General features: G+C 33.3%; 1 protein-coding gene across 1 annotated transcript in view; it reads left to right on the top strand.

Moving 5' to 3' along the window:
* The window catches only part of LOC124358202 (nesprin-1-like), a 363429-nt gene that overhangs the window by 330033 nt on the left and 7547 nt on the right, over positions 1-25849 (top strand). The window contains exons 136-151 of the mRNA XM_046810494.1: positions 5985-6158; positions 6792-6980; positions 9833-9985; positions 10769-10918; positions 11792-11958; positions 12477-12654; positions 12965-13182; positions 15103-15409; positions 16926-17060; positions 17838-17983; positions 18258-18456; positions 18790-19125; positions 20823-21026; positions 22176-22364; positions 23205-23389; positions 25533-25571. Coding sequence (XP_046666450.1) covers positions 5985-6158; positions 6792-6980; positions 9833-9985; positions 10769-10918; positions 11792-11958; positions 12477-12654; positions 12965-13182; positions 15103-15409; positions 16926-17060; positions 17838-17983; positions 18258-18456; positions 18790-19125; positions 20823-21026; positions 22176-22364; positions 23205-23389; positions 25533-25571 — 2969 coding nt within the window. The remainder of the gene's footprint in view (positions 1-5984; positions 6159-6791; positions 6981-9832; positions 9986-10768; positions 10919-11791; positions 11959-12476; positions 12655-12964; positions 13183-15102; positions 15410-16925; positions 17061-17837; positions 17984-18257; positions 18457-18789; positions 19126-20822; positions 21027-22175; positions 22365-23204; positions 23390-25532; positions 25572-25849) is intronic.

Below are 25849 nucleotides of genomic sequence, written 5' to 3'. Positions count from 1 at the left end.
ACTTGCAGCTTTCTGGGTCAATTATCCCCCACCCCAAGTATTGGGGCAACTTTTAATTTGAAAAGTACCGCAACCCAGGGTCGGTTGTTAACCGCTGTCTTGTCGAGCGCTTCCTCTGCCCTGGCTCGGTCCGCACGGGCGCCGCGTGACGTCATCGAAAATATAAACATCAAGTTCGATATTTATTGTTATATGTTTAATGAATATCGTAACCAGTGATTAACCTTCCTTTTGTGAAATTTTAAAATTCTTTCATAATTCCAAATAAGTTACAGATAAACATGTTTTAACGAATTCCGGGGTTAATTTTTCAAATTTTAATACTCCACAACACACAAAACAACATAATATCAATAAAATTTACAAAGTTAAATATTAATTTACAAACTACATTAATAAAAAAAAAAAATTTTACATCCCATACAATAATACCAACAACACTTTGTAAAATTATATTTTAATTTATCATAAAAGGTTCGTTAAATAAGTTAATCAAGTTTTACAGTTTTATATTTACAATATATTAATTTGAGGGACATGAGTTACAATAAATGGATTCATTTCAAAACTACAATTATTGAAATCGTAGTAACCTACTGCCCCTAAGCACTCACCTCCTCCCATTATGAGCATAATATAAAGAAGATTTTTTCTTTGGGAGTGCCCTTAAATTTGAAGCTGAATGTTTTGCTATCTTTAATATGCCCGTTACAAAGGTTCACAAACAATATCCATACCGTTTCTCGCTGTAATTGTTTTTTGGTTATAGTTCAATATTTTAATTGCTCAATTCTAAAACTGTTACAATTTCCTTTAAGTGAACAGATTTTGGAGTTCGCACAATTCAATTTTATTACTAGTCATTTTGGACCACCGTGAAACAATCTTGTGTTGGCTCAAACACTTCTTACGTATGTGTAAACTGTATAGTTTTCTTTATTTGAAGTTTATTTTTTACGATGGAAGGATTGTGAAGGAAACAGGACTTTCCGGACATTTGCTGCTTGCATTGTTTCTGCCGTGACGATTGCCCTTTGCTATTGGCCTCTGGTCAGTTGTAGGTGGTTGCTAGACGAATGCAGACGTATTGTGACCTGTATTCTGTAGTGCAGTTTTAATGATTAGTGTTGTGTATAGTTTTTATTAAGTGCATGTTTTAGAGTTAGTGAAGTTGACACACAACATGGTGGTTGTGATTCCTGACAGGCGTGTCACAACGCTTTGGTATGATTTGTTTGTTTTAACCTAGTTTAATTATGTATTAGGTTAGTTATTTACCTGAAGAAGAGATCTGATTGCAGGTCTCGAAACGTAGTGTTACTGATTTTTTTTCTTTCACTGAACGGTGGCAACGGAAAAAATCCTGTATTGTTTTAATAGATAGTGCCGGAGTTCGGTATATACTTGTTATAAACTGTTATTGGACGTAATTACAGAAATAATGTAACTGGAAGTACACAGTTAGATGCGTTTCAGTAACCGGAACAAGTACTTCATTCATTCCCAATTCGAAATTCTGTACAGTGGTTTGCAATGAGGACAGTATGAGTTGCACATAAATGGCAACACGTAGCGCGAAGCTACGTGCTATTGAAGATGTTGAGAGTATTGTGCTCCAAAGAATACCTGACAGGTTTACGACTTCCGAAGCTCTTGCCCAATCGTGGCGTGGCCGGTTGCACGGATATCTAAAGTGTTCGTGATTAAGACAATCAACCAGGAACATCAAAACATGACCGCGGGCACGACCAATCAAGACATGTCTAAATCAGTGCAAGAGTGACTGGGGGGAGGGGGAGGGTTGTCGTGTCGTGACAGTGGAGAGAGGGAGGTGTCAAGAGCGACTCGCCACACGACAATCTGCCGCTGCCGCTAGTGGTTGTGTGGCACGTGACCGAATAGTTGTCACCTCCTCGCGTGCGAGTCTGTCTACTCACCTCTCTCCATCCTCGGTCCTCAGTCCTTCCCGGGACGGTCTTAATCCAAACTTCATCCTGTCTGCCGACAAAACTGGGGCGAAAGTTTTTAGAAAGTCGATAGAACTTTATATAAACACGTGTTTCCTTTTCTCGATGGTAGTTTTAATTAAAGCAGTGAACCGCAAAGAAACAACAATCACAATATGGGTGCTTTGTTCTTTTAATCCGTATTAGTTCTGTTATTATAGTGATTACACGATCTTGAGTCAGTGCTTGATAGGGCCTGCTGTTATGTTAGTCCACCGAACTGCCAGTCCATGTATTTCGCACGTAGTGTGACCTATTATTTTGACGTGATTTAACTTTTAATTTCAGTGTAATTATTAGAGTACAAAAATGTCCAACTCTTGTATTTTTAAGTAGAACATAAAATTATACAATAATGTAACCGTTTACCAAATGTTAACAATCGATCTAAAGTACGAGACATTACTAAATGAACACATTCAGGAGTTGATCTGTTGCGTATTTTTATGTGAAAGCACAAAATAAATATTCGGTTTAACCTCTAGATGTCACTATGTTGTCTTAGCAGTTCATTTTTTCTACCTCTTTGGAAGTCTAATCTATGACAACCGGCGAGAAATTTACACTCTTAATATGGAAAAGACATAAGTACATTCCAGTGTAGCGCCGCATGCCGCATGTCTGTTTTCGTGGCAAAATAGTTTATACTCATATTATCGGTTTAATATTTGGTAATTCTGTTTTATGTGCTGTGCACATTTCAGTTATAAAAACGCCATTCGGATTGGTACATGCGACGTTCAATTAATTTAGAATTCGGTTGAATAGAAATGTTAGTAATACAAATTGTGAAACAAAGAATACGCAATTTGTAAGGAATGAGTTGTACAGATAGAATTTAATTAGTATTAACAAAACAATTATGCGAAATAAGCCCGAAATATCTAAGACAAACGGTATAATATATTCTAAAAACTAACAACAACAATTATATCCTGTTAAATTTATCTGTGGTCCTTTTTTTTAATTAATTTCAAGCTCCTCCCTTCAACATTTAAAACGTAAGTGAAAACCACAGTTAAGGGTTGAATCTTGAATATTTAGAACATGAAACAAGTAAATTTTAATTCTTAAAACAATACACAGAGTAATATCGACTCTACAAAATAACAGTGTAACAATAAGAATACCTTTAAATGAGAGAACGAAACGGAATTATTTGAAAATCGAAGATATTAAGTGCAATTGTTTGTAGCAAACACGTTTCGTAATTATTATTATAAAAACAGTTAATCAATATAAAACAAAAAGTAATTTCTCACTGAACTGTTACGCAAATAGTTGTAGGTAAATTTTAAGAAAATGTTGAAATTAAACATAGGTGAGACTTCTATAATCCGTACAGTTAATATGATTCTACTTACTTAGAATAAAATCAAATTGGTGTTATTATTAGCGGCCACTGAACTATTAATCTCTATCGATAGAAACAACATTGTAATAGGAACTGTGATTTGCAATTTCCCTCTCAAATTCACTCTATGTTCATAAATCTTCTCTTAGCACACAAAAATTTGATAAATGCTACTTTTTTCACAAAGCATTTCCCCACCAGTATGCACGAACACGGTAACTCAGTTGACGCATATTTTCTCGCATCATTTCCATCGTGCATTGTATAGGCCAGCCCTTCACAAGGAATCGAGTGAAATATGTCATTATAAATACGAGTCTTCGCCATGTTAGACCTTTGATTTGAAGCAGCGGGATATAATATGAACCTATACCTACGACCCTTATACTTCTCAAAAGCTTACAGGCTATTTGGCGATACGGCATTAGCGGTTCGCATAGAGGATTTGACGTGTGGCACTTAGCACGCCTGGTGGCGCTCTGCAAAACTAGTTAGCGGAACCTGAAGTCCTGTTGTTATCACTACGTGCCAGAATAGTCTTATTAGTTACATAGATAATGTTTACTTGTTTACTCGGTACGGCACTTAACATTAGCGGTTCGCATAGAGGATTTGACGTGTGGCACTTAGCACGCCTGGTGGCGCTCTGCAAAACTAGTTAGCGGAACCTGAAGTCCTGTTGTTATCACTGCGTGCCAGAATAGTCTTATTAGTTACATAGATAATGTTTACTTGTTTACTCGGTACGGCACTTAACATTAGCGGTTCGCATAGAGGATTTGACGTGTGGCACTTAGCACGCCTGGTGGCGCATTGCAGAACTAGTTAGCGGGGCCGGAAGTCGTGACTCTGAGCCACCGGAAATGGAGCAGAGTACCCGCCACAAACTAAACTTGATAATGCTCTCTACGCTAAAATTCATAACCACAATTCCATTTCACTAATTTCTTACCTTGTTTGTTAAACCTATTATAAACCTATTTAAGCACACCACTAGATTATAGTTGATATCCTCCAACCTTTAATTGGATCACATCGTAAATCATGTAATCTATATTAAAATGTTAACTACTGTATGCCACTCATCTTTGAAATCCAATTTTGAAGTAATGAGTAACTGTAAAGTTTACTTTAGCGTTTTTGGTCATTTTCAGAATTTCCCAAAAACAACAATCATACTATTATGCACCTTTTCATTAAAAAAGTATTCTGTAAACTTAATATTTTAGGGTTAAATTGATTCTTTCAGAAACCCTTAGCCCTGTTTCAGCTGCAAACATTCCTGAAAAATATTGTTAAAATTAATATTAATACATAAAACGTAACAATTTAAATTTGTTATTAAAATTATAACCTTATTTTTACAGTACAAAAACATATATAAATCTTAAAATATAATATACAATTGAGCAATACGTTAAAAATTATCAAGTTGAACAAAATTTCAACTGTTACGTCAGTTGAAAATTATCAAGTTGAACAAAATTTCAACTGTTACGTCAGTTGTATAAGATAAACCGACTTAACACTGTAATAACTGTAGGACTGTAATAATTTTTTTTCAAAACTACAGATTGATTTTAGAGATTTCGCAAAAATAAATGTATATCTATTTTAAAGCTACAGCCATTCAAGAAACATGATTGCTCTTATAAGAAATTTAAATTTTAACAAACAATGAAAATTAAAAAAATATATTGTATTTAAATATAAAACTTTTATAACATATTTGCCATAAAAAGTATAAATAAAATAAAAATCACAAAAATGTAATTTTTTATTATAGTCTATTTTAATAAAACTATAATAATTTGGGTTTTCCTAAATATATTTTTTAATGCAAGCATAAAGAAAAATAAAACATAAAGGTTATTGGATTTGCATACAAAAAATATTTTTATGAGGTTGCAAACATTAATATTATTGTTTTTTATGAAACTAGAAAATATATGCTAAAATGTCTGAGGACATTTTTTTATCTAAATATTATTTGCACCGAAAGGGTAATTATTGCAGTTTACAAAAATGTACCATTATGTATGTTTATCTTGACTATGATTCATCAAAATATGGAAATATAAGACGTTCAAAATTAACTGTAAACATATGATGAGGTGCACTTGTCTACCAGTTGAAGGCGTACATTTGCTTACACAGCAAAAATAAAATATTTTTTGAATGTCACTTGAAACTTTACTATTAATCGGTTAGTGTTCTTCTTCAGTGATTTGATATGCTGATATACTGTCAACAGATAATGTAAAAGTAATTAAATAAAGTTAATTAATCTATTTTCAATGTATTGGGCTATTTTGAATTTACAAAACACACATTTTTTTAAACTTATTGTATTGTTTAATGTTTATTTTTGACTGACTTTTGTGATAGCTCTGAAACATAAAAACACACTCTTTATAATAATAATATCCACAGACATACCTACCAAATAAAATCTTTCACCAGCTGAAATGTGACAGGGTAATTTTTGCCTTTTCCCAAATTGTGTGAAAAAATTGTGATCATAAATTACAACACTGAACTTTATAACTTCCTAGTAAAAACATATGCCATCTCTCTAGGATGGTTTTTAGTTTCACCTCACAAAATGATAATTATGTCTGTAGAGCCTGGAGGCAGTGGACTCGTCTGGCGAAGAAGGAACACTGGAACAGCTGAGTGCCCTGAGGAACCACCTAATAGCCCTCGGCAAGACAGATGGCCAGATACAGGCTCTGAGGGACAAGACCGCAGACCTGCCTCCTGGCAAGCAGGACATCTCTGTCATGGATATACTGCAGGTAGATAATACACATCTTTGGCAACATTCTGCTGTCCTAGTTACAGTTCCTGCTGTTTCTAGAACTTTGACAGATTTAGTTTTGTAAATTATTTATTTTAGGAAATTTAGTTGAATTTAAGGTATGTTTTGTAATCCACCCCAAACAAGTCATAGCTACTACTCTTGCTGCAAAATTGTTAAAGATCGTTATTCATAAAACTGTGAGTATGTATGAAATTTGATTGGTGAACTGCATAAAACCAATTAAATAATGTTTCAAAGTATAACTGTAATGCTATCACTAAGTTTAAGATAGTTTGCCTCGATTTATTTATGTTATAGGTTTACATCAGTAGTAGCAGCAGGTTCATTGCAGGTACATCAGTAGTAGTAAATTGGAAAGGACTGACACATCTCTATATACGAAGTATACGAGTACAGAATTGTTTCATTCTGCATCAATTATGACTTTTATTGTCTTTCATACACAAGAGCATATCCTAAGCAACATTTAAGCTTCTTAACTTTACATGCGTCTACTACTCTACTATACAATTACAATATTTTAGACAGTTCTGTAAATTTGAAATGCCAGTGCCAGGTTTGAGAAGATGAGGACTCTGTGTGATAAATTTTTATGGTTTGTCGTTAGCTGTGGCAGCAGGTGTTCCGAGAGACATTCCAGCAGTACCACCGTTTGTCCGCCCGTTTGGTTCGTGACCAGGACGGGTTGGCAGCACTGGGACTGTGGCAGGAGTACCTGTTACACGTGCAAGCTTTCCTTTCTTCGGCCATACCTGATGACTACACGTCTCTGTCTGAACACCAAAATTTGTGTCAGGTGAATTGAGAAAAATCATAATTGAAGATTCCCTTCCTAGTTGCAAGGATTGTACATCTCTGATAACTATATCTCTGAATTTTCTATGGCTTACCAAAGATATTGGTGGCGTTTTTTTTTTTTTGGAATATTATTACATAAGGTGATCTCTTGACTAGATGGAATGGTGATTCTGTGTTATCATCATTGTATGTGATAATCATTGCTCTGGTTCAATGAGCAGCCCTTGGCTGTAACATCCGATTGTTTAAAACTAGGCTATTAATAGCTCAATCTATTTGATGGTTTATAAGTTTAACCTATTTACTTGTGCTGTAAAATATGAAACGAGTACTTACAACTTTTAGCATTTCTCATAGACCAAAACTAAGAAGTAATGTTTCACTCACGTATAGTGACGTTTAGTGGATGTATGGGGACTTCTACAGTTATCCTAATTGTGTCGTTGTACGAACTGTAGTTCTGTATAATGGTGGTAACAAAGGATAATGCTTAGATTTATCTTAGACATAACAATTTGGCACACTTTCACTTCCAAGTGGTCTGTTACCGGCCAAGTATTTGCTTGGGCGAGATTGTCGTAATGCAAGGCATACTCTTTGTGCACCTGTTAAAGAGTCAAGAGTGTTACTACTACTTATATAAAACACATTCATTATTCTAATAACAATTTAAGTAGTCATCTGAAAACTATTTGTGCTTTGATTATTAGAACTTACTATCCATTATATAATACAATCTTCTAAGAATTATAAAAATTGAAAAGCATTATCCTCAAAATTCATTGTGCCAGATAATGTATACTGTAGAAGAGCACTGACAACTATAGTTGAATTACTAAAGTTATTATAATATACTTTTTAATAGCTTTGCATCTAGCAGAAATCCGAAAATTAATAAACAGATGGAGTTACGACCACTAAAAAAGACTGAAGCAATAGGAAATCTATTAACACAAATAGGGTATATAATTAATGATTTCCTTTTGTTGAACTGTTTATAAAAATTTAATGTTTCTAACAGCTAATTAAAGAAAATAAAAACGGATTCATTTATGACCCCTGTATTTGGAGAAATAGGCTGATAGTTTTGTCTTCTGAGTACCAATACAATAACGTACAATTATTTGTTGCATCCATTCATTCTAATCTTGGACATTACATGATTTTACTACAATGACATGACAGTGAGAATATATTTTATATGAATACATATTTTAGCTTCGCATTTTTTTCAGTAAGAGTCTTGGGTGTGTTTGAGGAAAATTTGTTATATTATTTCCAAATTTTCTATTCTACTTATCTTAAGGGGACTTTTAATGCCTATCTAACTCAATGTTAACTATATGCCATTCATCTCAGGAACTATATGAAATATAGCCATAATTTTTTTCTCCTTGTAGGTTATGTCTTATTTTAGTATGCCAAAGAAGTTTTTTTCAATATTACATACCTAAGTTTTTTAACTTTTTTTTTATAAAAAACACCTTTTTACAACAAATTTTAGGGTTAAAAAAGTTTTTTTTAACGGTATTATGTAACATTTTATGACAACCTCCTGGTACATACTAGGTAATAGGGTCATACAAATACCATAAAAATTTCAAGTTGATATCTCAATAACTGCTTGAGAAAAAAAGGCATAAATTTAAAAAAAATCAAAGTTTCGGGAAACTCAATAAACTCAATATACCTCTTCCTGTGTTGAGGTCAACTGACTTCAATAATGTCCTGCTCTGTATGAAGGGTTGTCAGGATCCTCTTCTTCTTCAAATTGATCTTCTAATCTCTTCCTTTTTAGTGCTCTGGAGTATCTTAGTTTCTTCTGTAGGTCTTGCGCTTTTTTTCTGCCTCTCGTAGTCGCGAGGCTTCAAGTAATTTCATAGCCATCACAAGATTTGTACCCGGCCAAAATCCTAACTTTTCAATTATTGAAACCATCGTTGAAAGCACATACAGCAGAGTATACTCCATACTTGAGAGTTGGAAACGTCACAAATACTCGCTTCGGAATTATGGACCATACTGTGTTGTTGAATGACTCATTGGGGTTTTGAGTCTTCCCCTTACAACATTTTTCAAGAAGTTTTGAGTCAGAAAGATCTTTAAAAATACTCTTTATTTCCTCCATCACAACTGTAGATAGGTGGAAATGCTTACTATGATCATAGGGTTCTTTATATTATGTATATGAAAAGACAGATGGCTGAAACTGTTGCGGGCGGCGTCCTACAACTGTGTGCAAGCGTTCAGCATTTATTTTTTTTAGTTAGTTATACCTAATTGTGCACAAAAAGAGTTATATATTTGTAAAGGGGAGAAACTAAACAATAACTTACAATAATAAAAAAGAATTCAAATTTTTATAAAAATTTTGGTTGAAAGTCCCCTTAAAATCTACACCTATGGAAAACTTAATTGTAAGTGTTCGCCAGTGGGTGACTCCCTGACCTTTTATTTGTTCAGGTACTCCGTTTTCCACTCACTATGAATAAAGTTTTGTGCACAAAAAATTTACCACTAAATCCTGGTGATAAAATGTTTTAAATTACTGTATACTATTACGTTATTGTCTAAAAAGTAATTAATAAGCAGCGATATATGTTTCATCACTTTAGATCATGTTTGTAAGAAGGATGCTATTTTCTGCAGTGGAAGAAACAATTGTGAATTTATATAAAACATCATATGACACCTTTGAATCATTTTCACAATACAGAATGGGTGAATATTTAGCTGTACAGTTTTGATTAATATATGTTCTCTTCTACATTGAATGGCTAACATTTCATCCAACGCTAAATCATCAAGATTCAAAAATTTTAAATAAAAACAATTCCATCTGTCACATAGGTACATCAGAATCTGCTGAGCAGCCAGCAGTCCCTGCTGCTGAACAAGAGTGAGCCTGAGGCCACGATGGAGCTGTCCGTAGCCGAGCAGTTCAACAGTCTTACCAACCTGCACAATGAGACACTGGCTCGTATCATGGAGCGGGAGGCTCAGGTAACAGGGTCTTTTGTAAATCTCGCGTTTTACGTGCCGGAGGTGTAGCTTTATGTCTTTATAAATTTTTAATTAAAACTGGATTATTTATTAATGGTTTAGGTTACTGTATTGTAAAGTTGCATTTGTTTTTTTTCATCCAAATTACAACAAAAATTGATTTATTTGTATACATTCAAAATAGTAGAAATATCGGCATTTGTCGTGATATTTAATAAAAATGTATGTAAGAAACATATATATATATATATATCAAGAGATATGAAATGTGAAAATGAAACTTCCAATTTCTTAAGATGGCACATAAAAGAAAAAGATTATTTTAAACAATTTTGACAAGATCTTAAACGTGTTTCCTTTTTTTACTATTATTTGTTTATATTGCTCTGTATATTTTTGTGAAATATAAGGTGAGGTTTTGTAACGCCTACCATTTCCATACGCAGATTAAACGTTTTTATTTTACAAATAATGTGGATACAATAGCCAATAGGACAACTATCTGTAAAATTACAATATTGTAATCTAATTCATTTATGAAATATGAAATTAAAAATACATCACCAGCAATCAAATTTTCATGTAAAATATCATTAAAATGTATATAAAAAGTTTTTTTTTGTGTAGAAAAACAGATTCTCAAAGGACTAAAATGTATGCAACGCATTTGTCTGAACTGAATGAAAAATTACTGATATTATTGATATTATCTGAATGACCCTGGTTAGGTTATTGAATACCACAGATAGATACAACGGTACTGACGAGTGTGTGATGTGTCAGGTACGGAGCCGGATGAACATTTGGGAGCAGTACCGCAAGGACCACAAGGCTCTGTTGGCCTGGCTCCGTGATGTTGAGAAGGACAAGTCAAGACTGAGACTGCGATACATGCACATGAGAATGATACCGAAAACTATTCAAAGGATACAGGTAAATATTGTACAGATTCAGTAACATTTACTTGCTTAATGACAATAAAATATCTTGAATCTTGAATCTAAAGTAAAAAATATGTATTTTATATTAAATATTAGGTAAACGTCAAAGCATAAAAATGCTCTTTTCTAATTAATTGAATAATTACTTAAAATAAAAATTTACTGAATAAAATGTGGTAATATGGTAATAAGTGGTAAGTCTGACAATCAACTGTAAAATTCACTCATATTAACAATTTCTATTCAGAAGTAACTATTTAATTATTTTAAAAATTCAAAATCAGAAAAGCTGTTTACTCACAGTTTTAATGGTCTTAACATTAATTACTTACAACTTCAGTTACTAATAGTTACACTTGGAGCTGACAAAAAAAAATTGAACTCTTTATTATAATGGTTTAAGAGAAACCAAATTTTACTTCAATTACTCAATGCCAAGTAGTATATTTCCTAAATACTTTATACCTATCAGCAAGAATATCATAATTCCTACATATTTCTTACAGTAATAGGTAAACCCGAAACAGTTGAATTTGTTCACAAACCATAAAATACTGGAAATTAGGGTCAGAGCCTACCCACTTCCATGTCTAAACGTTTTTGGGCAATTTACGAACGATGTTATTCCTGTAAATACTGTACGTTATAGCAACCATCCCAAGTGAGACTTCACTTTATCGGAGACCCGCGTTGCTCAAGAGTACAGCTATTGTCACCAGTTTTATCTCCTACTGTCAACAATGTTGTCATGGAAAATTTACACTTATTTTGAAAAACCTAAAAACAACATCCTATAATTAAAATCAACAATAATAAAACAAACAAAAATTAGGAACCGTACTCTTAAAAATTGATATTTTTCCAGACACTTCTGGACAAAATACCCAGTGGCGAGGACAGAGCAGAAAAATTAAGCGCACAACTGACACAACTCTGTAAATTCTGTGATGAAACATTGGCAACATCCATTAAACTGGAACACACAGCCGTTGTGGATAAGATCAGCAGTATCCGAGCGGGGTTGAAGACTTGGTGAGTTGATTATCTATCATGCAGTATTTTTAAAATTAGAAAATGTGATTATAACAATTAGGTAGGGTTTAGATAACATCGGACGATTTAAAATATAATTTATTAAACATTTTAAGAGAAACTGAAAAGATTGAGTTTCTTTATTTAAACGCAGAAAAACTTTATTTACATCAGTCATTTCTCTTTGTAGTATTTGCCAAGAAAAATATTATTTATACACTATATTTCATAATAAAGTAGTTGGGATTTATTTTAAAGTAGGAATCAAGTACATGTGTGAAAATGTTAATTGTCAAATGTCCCGAACAACTGTAATATATATGTCCATTTTTGAGTTAACACTATAATTAGTTTTTTAATGTTTTATATTGTGGTTGAAGTTTCATTTTCACCAAATCAAAGCGTATTTGCTACTAAAAATATTTTCATTCTAACTCATTAGTAAACTTGGAAGGTTTTTCCACAACCACAAATATTAAAGTTGTGAGCAAAAACTAAAGTTTAGCATTTGTCCACAGGCTAGGGTTCCTTGTGGGACTGCAGGAGCTGACTGACCGGTATGAACAAGAGGTGGAGTCTGCTCAGCGAGTGTTCAGCGAGGTCCATGCGTCTTTGGAGACTGAAGCCACAGACGGTACGGAGGCATGTGTGCCAGTCAGCTTCCACCGCATACAGCAACGCCTCGATGTCCTCAAGGTTGGTTGGAAACCAGTAGCAAACTGACTGCTCTGAGAAATGTATTAGTGGCAAGATCAATTTGTTATGGTTCAACTGAGTACGTCTTATTTTTGTTGAGTTCCGTTTCATGATTATTGCTACCTAGCTAAAATCATAAGTAACATACATTTTTTGCACCATTTAATTATTGTTAGTTTTGAAGGTGGTTAAATTGATCCATAAGAAATAAATTTATGGTTTTAATTCCTTATCATCAGTGAATGAAAAGTGTCACCAGTAATATCTATAATTAGAAACACTAACTGGAATATTCTATTTTGCGTTCCAGAAAGCCAAGGAGAGAGTGTCTGGACTGACCAAAGATCTCGAACTGCTGGGAGTGACGCAAGAGCAACTAAAGGATTCACTGAATCCTGTGGACATGAAAACTGTCAACCAAAGGGTCTGGTTATTATGGCAACAACACGGTGACCTTGAACAACAGCTGGACATGTTGTGCTACCAACTGGAGGACAAGCTGAGGCTTGGCCAGATGTTTGATAAGAGGTCAGATAATTGTTAGCTAACTTTTTTGTTTACAACTAATCGTGGCATTTTAAACATTTTATGGGGAGTAGTGAATAGTTTAAATCCTTTGTATGAGATCGATTATGCATACATTAGAATGAGTGTAAGCATTCTGTGTAGTAATGTTGTTATTATTTAAGGTCAACAGGTCCTTAAGACCAGGTGACCTCAACAACAGGTCCTTTCAGACAGATTGTTGAAATTCCTTTTATTGATGATACAGGGTGCTTAAGAAAACAATTTTCTGAGGAGCGAGAAGTACGCACTGGAGTTCCCCAAGGCTCCGTACTTGGCCCTTTTTTATTTTTACTATTCATAAATGACATCCATCGAAGCGTGAAAGGTTCCAAGTTGCTTTTGTTTGCTGATGATACCTCCTTGGTCATCTCTGGTTGCAATCGAGCCGAGCTTGAAATCCAAACCTTTGTTCAGGCCAGTAATTTGCTGCAGTGGTTGGGTGAAAACTCTCTGTTTGTAAATACATCTAAAACCAATTTTCTTGATTTTGGAATTAGAAAGTCTGCTAAAACGTTGATTGAATCTCAAAACATTATGATTGGAGAGTCAGAAATGTGTCCTTCTTTGAATGTTAATTATCTTGGAATTGTTTTGGATGATCAGCTAAACTTTTTTAGTCACATTGATAAAGTCACGAAAAAACTAAGCAGCTGCATATTTTTGATGTATAGACTATCCTGTTTTGCTAGTGAGGAAATTCTTTTGCTTACTTACTATGGCTGTTTTTATCCTTACCTTTGCTATGGAGTCTCTATATGGGGATACGAGAGTAAGAAAACTCAATATGTTTTTCGTCTCCAGAAAAGAGCTATACGGATTATTTTCAAGTTGAGTCGTTCCCAGTCTTGTAGAGGTTTCTTTCGCAGTAATAATATCCTTACGTTCCCATCCATTTATATCCTTCAGTGTCTTTCTTTTTACAAAAAGTATCCCCACCTTTTTTCAGTCAACGTTAATCCAGCCCATAATTACTCCTTAAGAAAAAGAAACAACCTAATCCTACCCTGCCATAAAACATCTTTTTTTTGAAAAACAAAGTCTTTACTCCTGCATCCGCCTTTTTAACTCTTTGCCATCCTGCTTGAAAATTGTTGTTGACGATAGGGAATTTCAAAATCATCTGAAAAAATTTCTTATTTCGAGAGAATATTACAGTGTCCGGGAATACGTTGAGGATAATAAATTGTAGATCACTCCTGTTATATTGATTTGGTCTTGTTGTGTTTGATCTGTCAGTAGTCTATACTTTAAGTTAGGATATTATAATTTTCTTGACGAATGCCTATGCATGTTATGTTTTTGGCAATAAATGAATTGATTGATTGATTGGTCCACAATTATTCACTATGAAAATAGAATTAATGTAAGAAATTTATATTTTTACAATCTTGTTCCAGAATTAATGTAAGAAATTTATATTTTTACAATCTTGTTCCAGAAGCGCAAATTATTTTAATTCTTGAAATGGAAAACTTTAATTCAACTCTTAATACAATTTTAGATTAGCCTGCCAATGTTTGTTTTGTAAACTATTGAAAAACGAATAAAGGCCCAACAGAGTAAGCAGTTTTGTTATTAAAAAAAAAAAAAGTAAAGAATGTCTTGTTTTACCAGGCGAAGTTAGGGCTAAGAAGCCCTCTCTAACACTTAACCTGGGGACCAACGGCTTAAAGGTGACTTCCGAACCACCACCAATGGCCGGGCAGGCGGGCCGCTTGCAAGGACAGGATCGCTCAGCGGTCACCTGTCCAAATAGCAGCCACGCTCGGCGTTGCTTGATCTGGTTATCTTGCGATAACCGCCGTACCCACTACACTGCGCCATTGGCATTTGGTTATTGTGAGCTAATAAATTTAATACTGAAAACCAATGTGTGTACAGGCAGGAGAGGTTCCTGACATGGACAACGGGTGTGGGGCGGCGGTTGGAGAGCCTGGCAGTGAGCTGCGGAGAGCCAGAAGAGGTGCTTCGGAGACTGGAGACTGAGCTGGAGGCAGAAGTGGTGCTGAGGCGGAGAGAGGTGGAGTGGCTGCGGGGGGCAGGAGCTGAGCTGGTAGAAGCGGAAGGGCTGGAGGCCACACCTCGCCGAGCCGAAGTCAAGGCAAGAGTCTCCGCTGTGGAAGATGCCTGGGACAAGGTGCAGCAGATGACAAGTGCTCGTGCAAACAAGTTACGACAGATCATCGAGGTAATTTTTTTAATACTTGTACCATGTACAACTGTTATACTATTTGTTCATTTAAAAAAAATTAAATTCCAGTTTGTAATTTAAAATTTTTATTAACACTGTACAGTAGTATCAGATCATTATCATGGTTCCAAGATCAGACTCTATGTCACTTGGTAGCTACAGATCCTTTGATGAAAATTAAACTATTGATCATGACAAATCATAAATTACCACAAAGAAAAATTTGTTTTAAATTCTAGCAACTTATTTTTATTTCGTTGTTTAATTTTTCATAAAGTAAAACTATTAACTTTAACTATTGCCATATATATTGGAAGATTACAGTTTACAAGCAATGCATAATCAGTCATGAAATACATAAACCACTAGACTGCTTTGATTAATTTTTAGTTTTTGTTTCCAAATTAAAAAAACTATGATTTATATTTCTATACTACTTTTTTACGCATTACTTTTCTTTTCCTATGTTGATTATTATTTCATTGCTTTTTATACCCTAACTATTTATTCCACCATAAAAGTGGCTTTGTTTATCTTAATAAATATAATCACTAATTTTAATATTCAGTATTAATTATTTCAATTTCATTTTCAATAACTTAACAATAATTAGTATTACAACAAATAGTAATATTAAATATTTTACTAACAAACTAATTGTTGTATTGTACATTGAAAATAAACTTATTTATTGCAAGTTACTTACATATTAGTAAATATTTTTCTGAACAACATAAATTTTATCAAAAATTATCTGCTCTGATGATTGTCTTTATTTTGTGGTATAAGAACAATACTAAAACCCTAAACCAAGGTGAAATATCTTTGAGATGTTATTTTTAAAGTTTTATTTCATACATACACCCCACTAATTTTTGATTTTCCAATATTATTCTAATTATTCAACAAAATATTGTCCATTGTTATTCAGTAAAATGCTTGGTTATGAAATACTGTATATGCTACACAAAAGAACCCTACTGCCAGTTGGATGCATTTAAAAAATAATTTACATTAGAGATGTTAAAAAATCTGTAACCAAAAATAAGGAAGTAAAACGGTTTTTAAATTGTTCTTGTACAAGAAAACAAACACTCAAGATTATTTCAGTACTGTTGGTCTTTAAGAGAATAAATCTCTATAATGAAAATATAGATAAAAAAGATTGCTATTATTCTATTATTGACAACAAATGGGCAAGTGTTATCACTTACTGATTAGAAAAGGGGCAGAGTTCATTCCAGCAGGGAGACCAGTAACAGTCTTGTGTGTGTGTGTGTACATTCCCAAACAAATCTATTCTGCATTTACAATGGATTGTCATCACATGTTCAACATTCTAGAAGTAAGCCTGTCAAACTTTCCTGGATTATTTTCCAACAATTCTTCTGCACAGTCATTAATTGTTGCAATTCAATTTTCCTAATTTAATTTTTATAAACTTAAGTTTACAATTACTGAATTATTTTACCTTTTTTGTGAGAGTCAAAAAATCAATTCATTGATATTTCAGGGGATGAGTGTGCTGGAGCAGAGGATGGAAGTGCTCCGCAGTTGGCTGCACTGTATAGAAGTTCAGTTGGCAACACCCGTCATCCTAGAGACTTGTACAGAGGCTGGCCTCAACAAATGCCTGTCTCATCATGATGTTAGTATCTTCAAGCTACATTAATTTACACTAGTATTATTGTATGTGTTCAGGCTACCATAGATAGAAAAAGGTTTTAACAATGGAGGTGTTGTAATTATACATAAAGTAAATCATTACAATATTTAGACTAAATGTAATTAGTTTGATAAATTTTTATAATTGTCTGTGTAAACCAAAGCTTCTTAGTTTTTGTGTGTATCAAAATAACAATTTTAATTTAATATTTTGTTGCCTAAAAATTATAAAAACTCAAATGTAATGTTTTTTAATTATGATTTAGACATATTAGGTCAGTGTTTAAATATTTGGATTTTAAATTTAGAAACTGTGAAGATATATTTTCAGTATTGGTCTGCTGTAATTATACCTATTAGACTGCTTCACCTTGTAGCAAATTGTACTTTATTTTTCTTCTAACATAATATTTTTGGTATATTTGTACCATCTTCAAACATCTTAGTTCATAGATTTATACATCTTCAAACTTGATTCATTGTCATCAAATAAGTAGTAGAATAAATGATCTTATTATTTATCATTTTATTACAAATTTAATTTTGATTCTTTATACTTGACACATTTTATGACTCTAATGTTTAGACTTGCCTTTAAAATATTCAAATAAATTAGTTCACAGGATTTTTTTAACAACAATTTGTAAATAGCGAGTTTTAAAAGCTCATCCTGTTAACATAATCTTGTAAATCAGTTTGTGTCTAATTGTACAATGACAGTGAGGTGTGAGTTGAGACTAATTAGTCTGTATGTGTGCAGGCTCTCACCAAGGACATAGAGCAGCACAGCGGACCTGTTGGTGATGTGCTGAACCACTGTGAAGTGCTGCTCAACGACTGTGACTCAGCAAATGTACAACTGAACACCGATGGCATCTCCACAGCCATGCAACTCCTCGAGCGCAGGTACAATTGTGACCTTCAATTATTTTTGTGTGCGATCAAGCAGCTTCTTTTTATAGAGTTTCAGTATTTTTTGTTCAACGGCATTCATTTTTGTATTTTAAAATGCTTTCCTTAGGAACATTTGTGTGTTCTTTAGATTTAAAATAGATAATTAAAATTAAAACTTATCTTTATTGATTCTTACACAATTCTTGCTTAAAAATAAGAATTTTGACAGAACTTTGTTTTATATGACATTAAAATAAATGCGATGACTAGAAATATGCTGTTGCAGGTGGAAAAATGTGTGTGTGGTAGTAACGGAAAGGAAGGCACGGCTGATGTCTACCTGGCGGCTACTGCAGGAAGTACTGCGGTTATGTGAGGAGCAGACAGAGTGGCTGCAGACGCAGACTGACACCCTCGACAATGTCCAAAGGCAGACGGACTGTTTGCAGCTACAAGCCTTGCCCACCCTCATTGGAGATGTTGAGGTTAGCATTATTAACAATCCAAATGTTGTCGAGAGTACATTTTTTAAGATAATAGATTTGTAGTTGAAAAATTAATTATAAATTTTAATCAACTTTTTAATGACATACTATTACATTTTAACTTCGATGAAAATGTTCTTATAAAACAAAATGTTTATTTAAAAGTGAGAAATTATTTTTATTGCAATTAATAAACATTATTTTACAATCCAAACTTTCTTAATGTCTGAAGAACTGAACTAATTTTCCCGATTTCACTTTTTTATTCAATTTATAGATTATTAAAATGATGTAACCATTTAACACTCTTTGATTAATTTTATGTGATGGCAGAAAGTGATAACGGAGGTAGAGTGTCGACGGCCAGCACTGGACCTGCTACAATCCTCGTACACCACCCTGGCCACGCAGAGCTCACTGGACAATCTGACAGCGGAGGTGCGTGGGCGAATAACCGAGTGGTCGACCTTGCGTACACGGGCAGACGAGCTACTGGCCGTACTGCGTAGCAGACAGCAACGATGGCGCACATTCACAGAAACTCAGGGCGCAGCCGTATTAGCTCTCACGGATGTTGATGTGCGGCTCACACAGATAGATCTACTGGAGACTGACAATGTTGATGACAGTGACCTTGACACGCACAAGAACAAACTCAAGAGGTTGCTGGTGAGTATAGATCTTTTAGTAGTTTTCTGTGCCATACATGGACTCTTCATCCTAAATAAATATTTCGCTTCCTGAAGAATTGAAGAATGCTGCAAATTCGGCTTTGCACACATCAATCTTTTATTTCATGCAATATTATATGCAACATTACAGCTTTAGCGTGAAAGTAAACATGATAAAATTGATATAGAAAAGTAATTTTTCAGAAAATATCTACATTGAGTTTTTTAGTACTGTTATTAGCAATTTTAAACTAATGTGCCTTTTAAGTTTCACTCTTGTTCCTTTGTACGTGTTCGAGTAGAAATCTATTCAATTATATTATAAAGGTCTAATGCCTATTTATTACTATATCTATATATATAAAAATGAAACTGTTCGTGTGTAACAGCATCACTCACAAACGGCTGGACGGATTCGCCTAATTTTTTTTTTAATTTGTTCGTCTTGATCTGTAGAAGGTTATAGGATACTTTTTATCCCTTTCCCGATTCAGGATTCCGCCCCACTGGTTACAGAAATACCCGTAAGAAATGCATTGCAGCAAACATATGTTATTAAGTGAAAGAGTCTTTTCAAATTTTTAATCAGCTGTTCTTTGTAAACATATATAATGCGACAAAAAATATATTTATATATAAATTTCTTTACACTTATAGTTTTAAAGCATAGAGTAAGCTTAAGAGAAACGACAAATTTTGTTTAAACTGTTTCTGCAATCATAATATATAAAAATGAATGTTTGTGTGTTTGTCCTTTATAGACTCAGAAACTATTGGACCGATCACTATGAAAATTTGTATTTTTCTATGTAGAAGGTTTATACGCAATGCCCATTGATGTAACTAACCACCAGGCTGTACTGCAAGATATAAAAGTTATCAAAGCGCCTGCACATTATAAACTGCAATTACAACACAGTAGTTACGTATATTAAAATATCCAAACACTATTTGAAGGCAAAGAAATATACGGGCAAAGCTTAAGAGACGCGTGCGAAGCCGCGGGAAACAGCTAGTTGATAATATAACATTGTACATACCACAAAAACAACACGGTGTGTGTAGTAACTTCTAAACAAAAATAAATCGCTAATGTTGTTGAAATTTACAATTCCTCTATTAGAACTTGAAAAATATTACTCTATTCTAAACTGTGGTTCTCTTAAATAGTAAAAGAACCATAAAACTACAATCACTTGAGTTAGTGGGTGTAGGGACTTCCTGTACAATTACCTCGTATTAGTTGTAGTAGTGTATATGCTGAATCAAAATATACAGTATAAACCAATGATTAAACACAGCATTTGATATCTTATGTTTTAGTTTGATTTTATGTGTTTCTTCGATTTTAATATTTTATGACAACCTCAATAAATGAATAAATGACTTCTTCAAGGCCTTATTCAAGATCATTGTACATTTTTTAAATCAATACCAATTAAGTATTGCTTATAAATATTACTCAACATATTTACATATTTAAAACCTTATATCTGATTAATAGCCATACTGACTAAACCTTTTTACATTAATTTCTAGGTATTAATCATTAAACATAGTAGTTTGTGTAACTGGTAGGTGATGAGTTAATTAAAATAAATATTGCGGCTATCAAAGTTTTCTCACCTATCCATTACATTGCCTTATCATATCGAAATCCCACAAGTCAGTGACTCTGAATTGTATTCTTACAAGGTCCTGAAGAAGGAGCTGGAGAGTCACGGAGATCTGCTCAAGACGGCAGACCTACTCGGACTGGAGGTGATGAATGGCTGTGTGCCTTCGGATGTGCCCAAAGTACAGCAGCTGGTCGATGAGTATCAGCTGTTGTGGAAGGACATCACAGAGCGCATGAAGCAACTCATTGATGCCACCAAGGAGGAGTGTCGCAAGAGAAATGTAATTGATTGTTATACTTTACTTATTGTTATACTTATACACCTTCACTGCAACACAAGTCATGTACAGACTTTAGTACAGCAATAATAGTAGTAAATTGTGTTCACTGCTTTCAATGTCTTAGAAAGCATTAATAATAATCTTCATTTCGGTAAAACTGTTTCAAAAAAAATTTGTACATTTTTATTTTTGATTGTTTCAATCAAAATCGTTGAATTTTGAAGGGGATTGATGTCTTATCAATTCAACAAACACATAATTGTTCTGTCACTGTATTAACCCTTAAAATGTAGTTACAAGATGTGAGATAAATATAAAATCTGTGAGGACGTGTCTCACCTTGTTCAGATAAAATCATCTCTAATCTTCTAGCATTCCAAACATATATTATAGTTATTACTCTCATCTGGACAAAACTTCAGTGATAGTTTCCGTAAAAAATAATAATTAAATTGTCTCAGCCCACTAAAAGTTTGTAATTTTTATAAAAATTTTAAGAGGTAATACTCTATAAAAATGCATAATGAAACCAAATTAACTATAAAATTAATTTACTGTAAAAAGTGTATATTTATAGAAGTGTGCAAATTCTTTAAAATTATCTGGTTTGATTTGAATATAAAATTCCCCTTATCAGGACATATGTCACTCAGGTTTCCAGTCACTAGTAGTTGTTATCAAAAGTATCACTGAAGTGATAACTAGTGCTTATGTGCTTGAATCTATAACACAACATAAGCGAGTTGGCACGTTCAATATTTGTTTGTTACATTCTGTTCAAGATTGATTAAAAACAATGGTAAAAACAGTTTATGATACACTATAATTATTTTTATGTACATTTAAAATTAAGGACATTGAAAATGTATGTTTACATTTAACATCAATAGTTTTTTTGAATTATTAAAATCCCTTGTTATTATATACTTTTGCTTGAACTTGTGAAGAATTATTGAAAATGCATGCAATCACAAAAATGTATTTTGTAAATTAATAGAACAATTTACTTTGGAATTTTAAAATTTAAAAATATAGACTGGGAAAAATATTGCAACAGTAATGATGAAGAAGACTTTCAACTGTGTTAAAAGACTACTATAACAGAAATATGCTCTGACCAACTATTATGTATTAACCTATTTGTGGCAGGTTGTCAATGAGGAGGTGCAAGTGGAAACTTTGAAGTTCGAGACGGATACGTCAGTGCAGGTGAATACCCTGCCAGCACCACTGCTGCGTAGAGACGCATACATCTACGAGCTACAAACAGCCATACGTGAGTGCAATGCCAACCTCGACTCCCTTGCCGCGCTTGATAAGCTCACCACACAAAGCGCTGTAAGTATCCCAAACACCTTTTTTAATTGAATATCATTGTTTTCTTCCAACTTAAGTTGCATTTAAATTTTGACAAAGTCTCTACCATAATAAGATAATCTAATTTTATTACGTAATTGTTTCTTATCATTTCTCCTAATCCAAAATTTAGCTAATAAATCAGTGACAGCTTGAGAATCCAATTTTGGCCTTCTCTACTGAACAAATATTGGTTGAAATCACCCAGAACTCGATAACATTTTAATTTTGTTTCTGAATAGTTTAATTAACACTAGTTTCATTACATACAAGTAAAAATTAAAAATTACTAAATTTTATATTGTAGAAAAATTAACATGGTTGCTATTGCGTATGCTCATTACATCTCACACTAGTTCAGTGGATGAGCTGCAAAACACACTTGCATCTCTTGCAGTATTTATTTCTTACTATTTTCTTCAACACCTGTTAATTCATTAAAATTATGGTACATATCAGAAAGTGTTTTACTGTCTCACTATACTTTTCATTTTTGCTTTTTTTTTTTTTTTTAAAGAGGCAATTGATTATCAGAACATATTATACAATTTTGTGTAATAACTTTGAAATTGCAAAATAAATTGTCATTGGTGACTATTTCAGAACACCTTCCATCACGAGGTTCATCCATTTCTGACGTGAACATTAATTGGATTGCCTCGTCACCATGAGGAGAACTTTTTACTGCTATTTAGTGTTAATTTGTGGCCACTCGCTAATGCAGTATGAAGGCTGGTGGTGGAGCAGTGTGGATTGACTCTGGAAGAAGTCTGCAATCAGCAAGTAGAGACTCTGGTGACAAGTCATGTTTTGGTGTTGCAGGGCAAGTGTGTGGCTGCTTGTCAGTCCAGTGTGGACCTGGTTAGACACCTGAGTGGACTGCTGGTGGAGCAGTGTGGATTGACTCCGGAAGAAGCCTGCAGCAAGCAAGTAGAGACGCTGGTGACACGTTATCAGCAGTTGCTGGCTCAGAAGCAGGCCACAGACAGAGAAGACCAAGAAGCCAGGTGGGTGCTTTATCAAGAGTTGGCTTGTCTCTGTCTGGCCATGACTTTGGACATGAGTTGACAGCAACAGCATCGTATTATAGTTTTTTGTCTTTTGCATGTTCTCATAAAGAATTTATTAAATGGTTTTGTTAAAGTAAATGATTTAAAATTGGTTTTTTTGGACTCCATGGTCTCCAATGAAACCTAACTCTAAGAATAGCTTTTGCTGATCACTAATTGACAACATAAGATTATCTGTGTTTATATTTTTAATGTAAGTGCGGCTGTGTGAATATTGGAATTTCGAAACAGTATACGAATGAATACTGATATGATAGTATTGGATTATTCAATTGGAGCTGATTGTATTTAGAAGAAAAACTATTATTAACTATTATTATTATTGTACTATAGAGCAGGAACGTACATCTACCACCAATGAGGAAGAAAAAAAGAGTCTGTGATAGCGATTAACAAATTTGTCATGGGATAGAATGGGTAGAAACAGCTATAATTGTAATAATTTTACTATATCTTGCCTTTGAAGTTCTGGAAATGTCTGTTGACTTGACTCCGTAACATGGTATGGGGACATAAGTCAGTATATGTTGGCATTGCTATGCCAGGCAGTGAGCGCACCACCTTACATGCTTGACACATCACACTACACACTCATTTGATTAAAAGTTACAGTGAAAGTAACTTGTGACTGTATGGTTATGATGCAAGTCCAGTAAAACTTGTTAAAGAAAACATCAATGAACATTTTTTATAACTTTAAAGGTGTTTGCCTTCATAGTAATTTATAGTCTTGTCACTGGTAACAAATTAAAAGTTTGAATCTATTGCCTGTTTGCCGATCATGAGGATGTTAATGTAATTTTCTACTCACATTTCTTTCTTCTACAAATATTTAATATATTAAATGGTTAGTTTGATTGAACCCTCCATCATATCACATTTTCAGCTGGGAACCATAAAATCAGTTCACTTAGTTTTCTATTTATTATATTATCAAAATAACACATATACTAATTCACAAATAGCTCCTAACTTGCAGTAATCTATCATGATTTATTCTTACATATAATGAATAATACAAGTATTTTATATAACTAAACAAGTATATCAAATATATAAACTGTTTTACTTCATACTTCAATATGCAGATATCTCTAAATTTAAAATAAACAACCCTTATGTAATACTTTACTTTTTAATAATCAATATAAGCTTCATCTTCAAGATTATTACTTCAATAACCTCCTAAGTAAAAATTACAGTATTTTTTATTTGTAATGTCTGAAGAATCAAGAATTATTATCTTTCAGTTAGTTTATTCTTGGACTCAATTTAGTGTAGTTCAATAAATTAACTTTAAACTTACATAACATTGTTATAAATGTTTGAATTAATAAATTTAACAGACTGGTTAAGAGTAATTAAGAGTGAATACTGGTAAGGTTTCCTCACAATAACCTTTTGCGGAGAGTACTATAAAACGTTTTTAACACCAATATGGGATTAATTTTATCAAACACAAATTTTCAAATCAAGCATCACAGATCTAAGAAATATAACAAATAGACTTTACCCAGTGAAAAAATTAAATTTGTTCCTATATTGAAACACTTAAAACAATGCCACGTTTCTTTAAATCTGATACTTTTCATAAGAACCTCTGGCATACTACAATCACATGATAAATAGGCGTTCTGTTTATTTTAATGATGTTTTCTCTTTGAGTTAAAAGTAGTAGATACTCGTTTCTGGATGTGGCCTACTGATAAACTGATTTCAAAGATGAAGGCACGTGATTGGCAATGTAAAAATGTCATTTTAAATGTACATTCAATTGATTTTGCATTTCATTTGAACACTAGTGCATCCAAATAATATTTGAACTTTTCATTGCCTATAACTGAGCTTTTTTAACTGCAATGCACTGGATGATATTGTACAAGCATGATGATTTAAATTATATGAGTTCTATTCACAGTTGAAGTTAAGTATATAACAAAAACTGGGTAATTCCACTATGAACAATATTCTACTAGCTTTGAAGCCATTAACAGATATTTTACTAACTGCATATCTCTTCTAAGTGTGCTTACGGTGTGTGACTTTTCGGTTTGTAACTTCTTCTTCTTCTTTTCTACAGGTCTGCTCACGAGGAGTCCTACACATTTTATTGTATACAGTTAAGTGAAATTCCATAACTAGTGGATTTGTTGGTGTTTTTGATGCTGTTGTCTAGACATTAATACAGTAACATATAAGTCTTAACTGTCTATTTGTCATTGTGTGCAGATGAAATAGGTTGTTTCTAAAATAAAAATTTCAGTTTTGTACTAAACAATCACTACAACAAAATCTTATTGAATTACTCTTGTAATCTCTAATTATTGGGATCAGTTAAGAATATTATCAGTAATAACAGAGTAATATTTATACTGAATGCATGAATGTTCTCAGTTT

The sequence above is a fragment of the Homalodisca vitripennis genome, chromosome 3, assembly GCF_021130785.1.
Source record: "Homalodisca vitripennis isolate AUS2020 chromosome 3, UT_GWSS_2.1, whole genome shotgun sequence".
Classification (NCBI taxonomy): Eukaryota; Metazoa; Arthropoda; class Insecta; order Hemiptera; family Cicadellidae; genus Homalodisca; species Homalodisca vitripennis.
This window is presented reverse-complemented; position numbering and strand designations above follow the sequence as displayed.